At 55.2% G+C, this 9,261-nt stretch overlaps 2 protein-coding genes across 2 annotated transcripts in view; one reads left to right on the top strand and one right to left on the bottom strand.

Annotated features, from left to right (window-relative positions):
* Positions 1-3,225, top strand: part of CFL1 (cofilin 1 (non-muscle)) — a 4,050-nt gene extending 825 nt beyond the window's left edge. The window contains exons 2-4 of the mRNA XM_008583332.1: positions 1,749-2,056; positions 2,278-2,354; positions 2,573-3,225. Of these exons, the coding sequence (XP_008581554.1) occupies positions 1,749-2,056; positions 2,278-2,354; positions 2,573-2,685 (498 nt within the window). The 3' untranslated portion in view covers positions 2,686-3,225. The remainder of the gene's footprint in view (positions 1-1,748; positions 2,057-2,277; positions 2,355-2,572) is intronic.
* A 1,450-nt stretch (positions 3,226-4,675) lies between these two features.
* SNX32 (sorting nexin 32) lies at positions 4,676-8,982 on the bottom strand. Its single transcript, XM_008583331.1, is given in 15 exon segments — positions 4,676-4,792; positions 5,231-5,311; positions 5,402-5,471; positions 6,515-6,554; positions 6,774-6,823; positions 6,825-6,856; positions 7,025-7,099; positions 7,102-7,129; positions 7,310-7,324; positions 7,326-7,382; positions 7,384-7,416; positions 7,601-7,711; positions 7,907-8,032; positions 8,126-8,231; positions 8,697-8,982. Coding segments are annotated over 15 exon segments (1,020 nt in total). The 5' UTR covers positions 8,834-8,982; the 3' UTR covers positions 4,676-4,733.
* Positions 8,983-9,261: the final 279 nt, after the last annotated feature.

Raw genomic sequence — 9,261 nt, 5'->3', positions numbered from 1 at the left:
CGACGGAGCACGAGGTGTCCAAACTTGGCCCGGGGGTGGCGAGGGGAAACCGCGCGAGAGGTCTCGATGCGCGCGCCCCACCCAAGAGCTGTTCCTGTCTCCGCGTCACCCTCCCTCGGCAGGCGGGTTTGTCTCGAGAGCAGGTGGCAGAGATGCCTGCGTCCGGGGCAGGCGGGGGCGGCGCGGCGACGGGGCCCTGGCTGGGGCGCGGGTGCCTGGGGTTAGGTACTTGCACCGCAGGGCGTGGGACGGACCCTGCAGAGGCCGCGACCCTCCTCGGGAGCGAGCGAACCCACCGAGCGAGTTGGGTTCTCGCCTGCACATCGGGCTAGGGCTGGAACGGCGTTGTCGGCGGCGCGTGCGCACACTTCCAGGTCCGGCCGCCTGGGCCGAAGCCTCGGAAAGCGGGGCCTTGGGCTTTCCCGGATGGGGCCTGAGGGTGGAGCCGAGTTTAGGGAAGTGACCGAGGCGGGCACCGCCCGGAAACCAGCCCGCCCCCTATGTTCGGCCTCAGGGCTGCGAGAACCAAAGGTCGTGTAACTTGCCCAGACTCCGGCTCGCAGCAGACGGCGCACATACGCCTGTCGGTAAAGGCGATTCCTGGAGGTTGAGGCCTTGGAGGTACTGCTGCCTGGAGGGCACAGGTTTTTCTCTCGGGTTGGGGGCCGGGCCTAGCCTGTCTCCTTTCCCCGCCCACTCCGGAAGCGGGTGAGTCACGTGGCCGGCTTCCTCTGCAGTTCCGGAGGGGGGCAAGCAGGTTTCACTGTGGACAGTCGCTCCCTCTCCGAGCTAGGGCCTTCTCCAGTACCATGTAGCGTAGAAGGGGCTTTCGAAGACGCTGGGCACTAGAGTTTAGCATGTTAATTTCTACCAGCTGCCTTGGGGCCATGCACCAGGATAGGGAGTTGTCGGGCAGGATTCTAATAACGGGTTGTGATTCTTACCTTGGTTGGGGAAACTCCGAGCATGTTAATTTCTACCAGCTGCCTTGGGGCCATGCACCAGGATAGGGAGTTGTCGGGCAGTATTCTAATAACGGGTTGTGATTCTTACCTTGGTTGGGGAAACTCCAGAGGGAACAGGATCGTTTGTGTAATAACTTCATTGAGCAGTTCCGATAGACTTGCTGGAACTGTTGAGCACCACTGGTGTCCCGTCTAGCACTGAAGGGGTCCTAGTTTCCTATTTCCTGAAGAGGAGACTAAAGGTCGGTGTTTGGGTCCTCCTCTCATATTTGTGAAGTTCTGTGTTGGCACTTCTTTTCAAAAGCTGAGGTTGAGTACTGTGAGTAGGAAACGAGTCGGTAGTGTGTGGATTCTTTAATTCTGCACTTAAATTTCAGCCAAGGCTCTGCTTTTCATGTCTTCAGTTTCCATACTGTAAAATGAAGTAGGGGGGATGTTGAACTAGATGATCAGAAGTCTCTTCCATGGCTGCCATTCTGGGGTTGTGTCTCATCTGGCCTTTTTAGTGTCTTGGGTGGGAAAATAGTGACTATTTGGGGGAAGGAGATTAGTGACTTTTGGGAACATGGGGCTGGGGGGTATACTTGTTGGCATTCAGAGTGGGATCTCCTGAGAAAGCAGAGGAGGAGAGGAGGACGGACTTTGCTTTCTCAGAGAAAGCAAAGGTGGATGTGGGGCTGGGGGTTATACTTGTTGGCATCCAGAGGGTGGTCTTCTGAGAAAACAAAGAGGACAGTTTCTAGAATCCTTTGCCTTATGAGGTATGTGTGGTTTGTCCCCCAGGCCTCTGGTGTGGCTGTCTCTGATGGTGTCATCAAGGTGTTCAATGATATGAAGGTGCGCAAATCATCGACACCAGAGGAGGTGAAGAAGCGCAAGAAGGCGGTGCTCTTCTGCCTGAGCGACGACAAGAAGAACATCATCCTGGAGGAGGGCAAGGAGATTCTGGTAGGTGATGTGGGCCAGACTGTTGACGACCCCTACGCTACCTTTGTCAAGATGCTGCCCGACAAGGACTGCCGCTACGCTCTCTATGACGCAACCTATGAGACCAAGGAGAGCAAGAAGGAAGACCTGGTGTTCATCTTCTGGTGAGCTCCTCATTTAGGCATTTCTTCCTGTTACCTGCTCCAGTTTTACCCTACCCCCTTTTTCAGGAGGGGAACTTCTGTGGCCCCTGGTTAACCTGGAGGTGTGGGTTTGGGAGAGGGAGTTGTAACAAAACACTTTTCAGTGCTAGCCCAAGGGTTTCTTGAAGTCATTTGTTGGTTAGCTGTTGCTGCAAGTTCTCTGACTCTTGGTTTTTCTCCAGGGCTCCTGAGTGTGCACCCCTTAAGAGCAAAATGATCTATGCCAGCTCCAAGGATGCTATCAAGAAGAAGCTGACAGGTAAGGGCCAACATTGGTGCTGTGTGCCCTTCTGCTAAAGCCTTGGCTGCAGGGCGGGTGAATGGCATGGCAGAGGGGGTCCTTCCCCTCCTCTTCCCTGCCTGCAGGGAGGTAACTTTGTCCCTTCCATCTTCTCTGATTGGCTCCTTCCCAAACACAGAAACTCCCTGCTCAACCACGGTGCTTCTTGCTCACAGATGCTCCCTTCTTCCCTACAGGGATCAAGCATGAATTACAAGCAAACTGCTACGAGGAGGTCAAGGACCGCTGCACCCTGGCAGAGAAGCTGGGGGGCAGTGCTGTCATTTCCCTGGAGGGCAAGCCTTTGTGAGCCCCCTCCAGCCCCCTGCCTGGAGCATCTGGCAACCCCAGACCTGCTCTTGGGGGTTGCAGGCTGCCCCCTTCCTGCCAGACCGGAGGGGCTGGGGGGATCCCAGCAGGGGGAGGGAAATCCCTTCACCCCAGTTGCCAAACAGCCCCCTCGCCCCCTGGACCTTCTTCCCTCCATCCCTAACGGTTCTGGCCTTCCCAAACCGCTTTTGATCTTCTGATTCCTCCTGGGTTGAAGCAGACCAAGTTCCCCCCAGGCACCCCAGTTTGGGGGGGGCCTGTATTTTTTTTAACAACACCCCTAGTTCCTACCTGTTCCTCCCCCTTCCCATGCTGCCAACTTCTAACCACAATAGTGACTCTGTGCTTGTCTGTTTAGTTCTGTGTATAAATGGAATGTTGTGGAGATGACCCCTCCCCGTGCAGGCTGGTTCCCTTCCCTTTTCCCTGGTCACAGCCACTCATGGAAGCAAGACCAGTAAGAGACCTTCAATTAAAAAAAAAAAAAAAGACAGAACAATAAAAAAACTCATTAAGGAGATGTTTGTTTCAGGGTGGGGCCCCAGGAGACCTTGCAGGGAGATACACTAGGAGAATAAGCAACATCTCTGTTCTTCACACCCCATCCCTAACCAGCCTTCACAGACCCTCATTTGGCCCCAGTGACTGCCTGAGACTTCTTCTGGTAGTCACTGCTCTTCTGTTGGTGGTGGTGCACTTGGTGCTAATTTGGCTGTTCAAGGGGTGGCTGAGCCCAGGGTGTGTCTGCTACCAGCTGCAGGGAGCCTCAAGCAGAAGTGGCCTCATGCCTGAGCTGGCTGCTTCTGTAGCCTCACCTGGGTGGGCAGTGGGGCAGTGAGGTCAACTCTCTGATACCCTGCTCTGTTCTGCCCGGGTGTAGGCTGTTATTGCAGGTTACAGGTTGTCTGTTGAGCTACTTTTTCCACCTTCAAGGTTCCGTTTGGTCTTCTTTCCTCTGCCACCGCCTCCTTTGGATGACTGACTCACATTTATGAGGGCCAGGTTCAGTGACTGCTGTGAGTCAAAGACCGAGTTGAGCTCTTTGGCCTTATGTAGATGTGGCTGGAGTCCATTCAGGGTGGGGCCAGCCAGGTGGAGTCAAGGACTTCAGACCCAGGTATCTCAAGCCCCACCTCCCTGTGTTTAACCAAAAGGGTGTTGCCAGGCCCTGAGCCTTTTGCCAGCATGCTGTGGGCTGCCTCCAGCCTGTACTTTGGGCTTTCATCTGCCCAGCAGGCAAAGGCATCCAAAAAGCCCTAAGATGGGATGAATTGGTAGTAATGCAGGATTTATACCTCCTCCCCTAATCAACTGAACTGAAAAGAGAAAACCTCCTGGAGTTAGAGTTGGTTCCTTAAAGACTCCTTGGAGCTTGTGAACAGTGCTGGGAAGGAGGCAAGGAGGGATAATTCCATTTTCCTCATTAGGAAACAGGTGTAGAGAATTTGTGATTAGTCTTAAACCTGTGGTCTGGGGTAGGGTTTATGGGGGTGGGGACGAACTTCAAAAACTGTTCCTGGGCCCCACGTTCTGGGTCTTGTACCTTTCCATGGAGAGCCCGCTGCCACTGGAGAAAGGGCTGAGGTTGCTGCAGGCAAGCCTTCTGAATCCCCAGGATTTGGTCTTCATAATTCCCTGGTAGAGAGGGTGTGCCTGGTGGGCACCTTGAGCTGTGGGAAGTAAGGACAAGCAGGCTTCCTTGCTACAAAACCAGGCTCTTTATTTGTGAAGAACAGGCTGGGAGCAAATGAGCTGCTCACTCCTCTGAGGCCAGAGAGAGGGTATGGAAGCTGTCTCTGGGCTCTGAACTGTGGCCAAGTATGGTGCCCATGCACTCCTATCTAATTTTGGCAGGGCCTGGTGCCTTTGGGACGGGGTGGGCTTGGACTTGCCCTGGGAGGACTTGGGGCAGGGTGAGGGCATGGCTAGTGGCTGCAGTGGTAGGGAAGGAGGTATCTTGCTGGTGAGGGAGGTCTGGGAGGCCCTTGTCACTGAAGGTCCCAGAGGAAGGTCTGTCTGGACTCTTGACTATTCTAAAGCTCCCCCATTAGGGTGACAAGGGTGTTCTGGAGAAGTAGGATGCTGGCCTGCAGAGGAGAAAGAGGTCCTTGAAGCCCCCTGCTCCCCAAGACAGGGTGGTGGTCTTTCTGCACCTCAGTTCTTGGGCCCTCTCCCTCCCTACACCCCTGTCCTCAGCAGTAACAGCTGCAATTTATTGGAGCTTACTACAAGTGATGAAGAAGGGGAGGGTCCTGGCCCAAGATGGGGAAACAGGGTCCTGCATTTGAGCTGGGGCTGCTCTCATGGGGTGCCTGATCCCTTCACGCAGGCGCGCACGCGTGTTCCTGCTAAGCTCTGCAGGGGAGAGGGAAGAGCAATGGGGACCTGGGCAGGTTAGGTGGCCTGGGGGCTACGGGCTGCAGGGCTCACTGTGCGTGGTGGGAGTTGGAGAGGTGTTTGAAGTGCTGACAGCACAGCTGCTAGTGGCTCTCAACCGGCCGCAGCTCCCGGTTCCTGGTGCATACCTTGCTTGTCCTGTGCCTTGGCATTGTAGTTGGCCAGTGTCCGCTGCCATTGGTACAGCAGGTCCTGGGGCGAGTGGGCACAGGGTCACTGCTGCCCATGGCCTTCCCTGCTCACTGGCTTCCAGCCTTGAGGTCTGCTCTGGGGCGTGTCTCACCTCGGCCACCCTGTGAGTCTCATGTAGTATTGCAGCACGTCTGACGGCTTCAGGTCCTTGTTGGAGGCCACTTGGCCCTCCAGCTTCTGTAAAATAATGGTGGTGAATGGGAGGGGAACTTGCCAGGGGGGCAGTTAAGGGGTGGGAGGCTCTTTTTCATCTAAATATCCAACACAGAATCACTTGGTAACCACTCTAGGTCAGGCTCTAATGTTCGGGGAGCAGACCAGGAAAGGCTTCATGGCGGAAGTGGCATCTGACCTGGGTCTTGGTAAGGGGTGGGAGGCTCTTTTTCATCTAAATATCCAACACAGAATCACTTGGTAACCACTCTAGGTCAGGCTCTAATGTTCGGGGAGCAGACCAGGAAAGGCTTCATGGCGGAAGTGGCATCTGACCTGGGTCTTGGGGGTCAAGTAGGAGTTAGCCAGACAGAACGCCAAAGGCTCTGCAGGTGTGCATTCCTGGCACGTGTTTGGGGAACTCTCAGTTGAGTGGGGGCAAATGAGCAGGAATGGAGGCCGTGGCCAGATCATAGAAGGTCTAAAGTGTAAGCTAAGGACTTCGGGGTCAAGTAGGAGTTAGCCAGACAGAACGCCAAAGGCTCTGCAGGTGTGCATTCCTGGCATGTGTTTGGGGAACTCTCAGTTGAGTGGGGGCAAATGAGCAGGAATGGAGGCCGTGGCCAGATCATAGAAGGTCTAAAGTGTAAGCTAAGGACTTAGGCTTTGTGTCCTAGGTAGCTTCTGGAAGGGGAAGGGCCTTGAGCAGGGAAGAGAGAAGGTCCAACAGACATTTCAGGAAGATTGACACTCCAGTGATGCCTGGAGAAGAGTCGGGGAAGTGAGCATCTGGGCAGCATGTTGGCAGCTCAGGCAGCCTGCCAGGGGCACGTGGCACATCCTCGTGCCTCTTTCCCACCCCTCCCCCTCACACACACTTGAGGCTGGATCCTTGTCTCTCCTCCACCTTCTATTATACTACTATGGAGTGAGAGCCCAGGGTGCCACTGGGCCCAAGTTATCACTGAACATTCCAAAATGATCCTGGGGCATTCCTCTTTCCCTGGACACGTCTTTCCCGCATAGGCTCACTGGGAAAGCCTTTGTATACAGAATGCAGTATTCACCCTCAGGTGTTCAAAGAGCTCTGCCAATATGAGGAAGCTCTCAGGCGGTGGGGAGGAGTTAGGGCAGGGGTCTGAGGGACAGCTCAAGGCCTCCCTGCCCTCAGCCCCTTCCTCCGGGAATCCTCTCCATCTCTCCCAAACCTCCACAGCAGCTTCTATACCTCCCACCTAGAGCTGACAGTAGACTTCTACAGAGCAACTCCTCATGGGCAGACTCAGTATTATAGGCCTAGGGAGAGGGCAGGTGGAGCAAGAGGGAGTCCTCCTGTCTAGGTGGTTGGCTTCCTGTGTTCCCAGACTGCTCAGTGCAAGCAGAGAGAGGGAGATAATCGTCTGCCAGGCCTGGTGGGGAACAACACCCCATCAGAGCCCCTAGGTCTGCTCACCAAGTCCAACCACTGGTGCTTGTGGCCATGGACAGACACCAGGTCATTCCCTGCTATCTTCTCTCCCCCCAGGGAGCAGAACCACTGGGAGAGGGGCAGGATCCAGGGCCCAAGGCCTGCATACATTCTTGGGAGTGCATAACACGATTCTCCCGCAGACAGGCTTCTCGGGTGCAGGCGTGGTACTCCTGCAGGATGGCCTCTCATGCTCAGAGAAGCCATCCACCTCCTAAGGGAGCCAGACAGGACCCATTCACACCGGGTCACGAGCATGGCAGCATGAGCACCCAGGGGTGGCATAATCTTCCAACCCAGGCCAAGCCCCACCAGTGGCCTCCCTGTCATAGGCAGCCTTCAATCCTTGCTGTGGACTCTGGGCTTGACTCCAAAGAGGGGCCCCAGGGGTCACCTTGAGCCCTGACATTGCCTGTGATGAGGGCTTCATCTGCAGACCTCACAATATTTCTCAGAAACCCCCCCACGGAGCTCCTGCCTGTTCTTTCCTCAGATACTCAGCTGAGGCATACAGCAGGAGGGCGCGATGGTGGGGCAGGCATTTGCACCTTACATGCCACTCATGGAGCTGACTGAGACTGAGGCTTGACTCCACTTGGAGCCCCTTCAGCCCCGCTACTCCTGTCCCTTCCCCCCATCTCAGACCCCTGCCCCGGGGGTGCCCCCAGCACTCTGACCAGCTCACATCCTGCCCATATTTCAAAAAGACAAGTTGTGGCCTCGACTCGATGGGGTGGGCCACCAGACGCTGCAGAAAGACTTCATGCATTGCAACCGTCTTAAGGATGGCCAGGTACTCCTGTGGGAGTGGCAGGGGGCTGGAGGGCCCTCCTTGGCTCCCATCATCCTACCTCCCTTCTCCCTAAGCAGTCCTGGGACCAGAGATCAGGGTCCCTAAACACCCATGGGGGATAGCTGGGGAAGAAATCCTGGGGCTCTGGGGAGAGGCTGGGGCTGGAGCTTTGCCCCAGGCGAGGAAAGGAAGCGGCACTCATGCTTCTAGCTCCTGCTTCATTTTGCTAAACTCTTCCTGAGTGATGGAGCTGTCCCCCTCACCCAACTTCTGCAGCTTTTCTCTAGAAGCCTCAAAGTCTGGCCTTGGAGGGACTGGAAGGATCTGCTCAAAAGAGGACCCCTCATTGCTGGGGAAGCCATCACAGCCTCCACCCCTTCACCCAAATGCCCAGGTCCATGCCTCCAAGCCCCTTGTGATGAGGCCGGCAGACTCCTCGTCTTCCACGTAAGCATCAGGTAGCCAGTTGAACTCGTGCTGCTGCACAACTGTGAACTCAGTCTAGGCGAAGTGAGGGAGGAAACTGTGGAAGCCAAAAGCCTGTCTGCGGTCTCCCTCTCCACCCCAAACCTTGCCCCACTGAGCCTCCTCAGCACCTACATCCCACAACCCAGGTGAGGCCCAAGTTGGGACTCAGGTGTCCATGATTTTACTCAGGATGGTATCCAGGGGATGTTAGGATTCAGGGCCTCAGGCAAAGGAAACCAGAGACCAGATAGATGCTGGCTTTCTAAGAGAGGCCCTGGGCAAGAGCCAGCTTGAGGAACAGGGCCCAAAGGCTGTGCCGGCATCCACCTACCACCCACTGGGCAAAACCTCACGCAGGCAGCCATCTGGACCGCCCCATCAAGGCTTTCTAAGAGAGGCCCTGGGCAAGAGCCAGCTTGAGGAACAGGGCCCAAAGGCTGTGCCAGCATCCACCTACCACCCACTGGGCAAAACCTCCCGCAGGCAGCCATCTGGACCGCCCCATCACCCCCCATGCCACCTCACCTTGGTATGAACAGTGAATTTCACCTTGTCCTGCTCATACATTACATCAGAGGTCTCCACCTGTAAGGATCTGTTTCCCTGCCCATGCACCGATACGGAGGAAAGCTCCAGGGAAGGGGCGGTCTCTGACATTACTGAGCATAGCCCCTCAGCCCATCTTCACTGCAGGCCTTCTGGTCTTCCTGCAGGGTTAAGGTTAGGAGCAGATACTGGCAACACTATAACTGACAAAAGGCTTGTCTTAGGAATAAAGAGTTCCTACAAATCAATAAGAAAAAGACGATCTGATTTTTATTTTTATTTATTTTTATTTTTTAAAAAAAGATGACCAGTAAGGGGATCTTAACCCTTAGCTTGGTGTTGTCAGCACCACGCTCACCCATTGAGCTAACCGGCCATCCCTATATAGGGATCCGAACCCGCCGCCTTGGTGTTATCAGCACCGCACTCTCCCAAGTGAGCCACGGGCCGGCCCCTGATCTGATTTTTAAAAGAGGGGATCAAGAGAGAAGCAAAATACTTAAATAGGCACTTTACAAAAGAAGACAACCAGATAGCTA

The sequence above is a fragment of the Galeopterus variegatus genome, unplaced genomic scaffold (genome assembly GCF_000696425.1).
Source record: "Galeopterus variegatus unplaced genomic scaffold, G_variegatus-3.0.2 Scaffold2889, whole genome shotgun sequence".
In the NCBI taxonomy this organism is placed as follows: domain Eukaryota; kingdom Metazoa; phylum Chordata; class Mammalia; order Dermoptera; family Cynocephalidae; genus Galeopterus; species Galeopterus variegatus.
The sequence above is the reverse complement of the archived record's forward strand: the minus strand, read 5'-3'. Positions and strand labels throughout refer to the sequence as shown.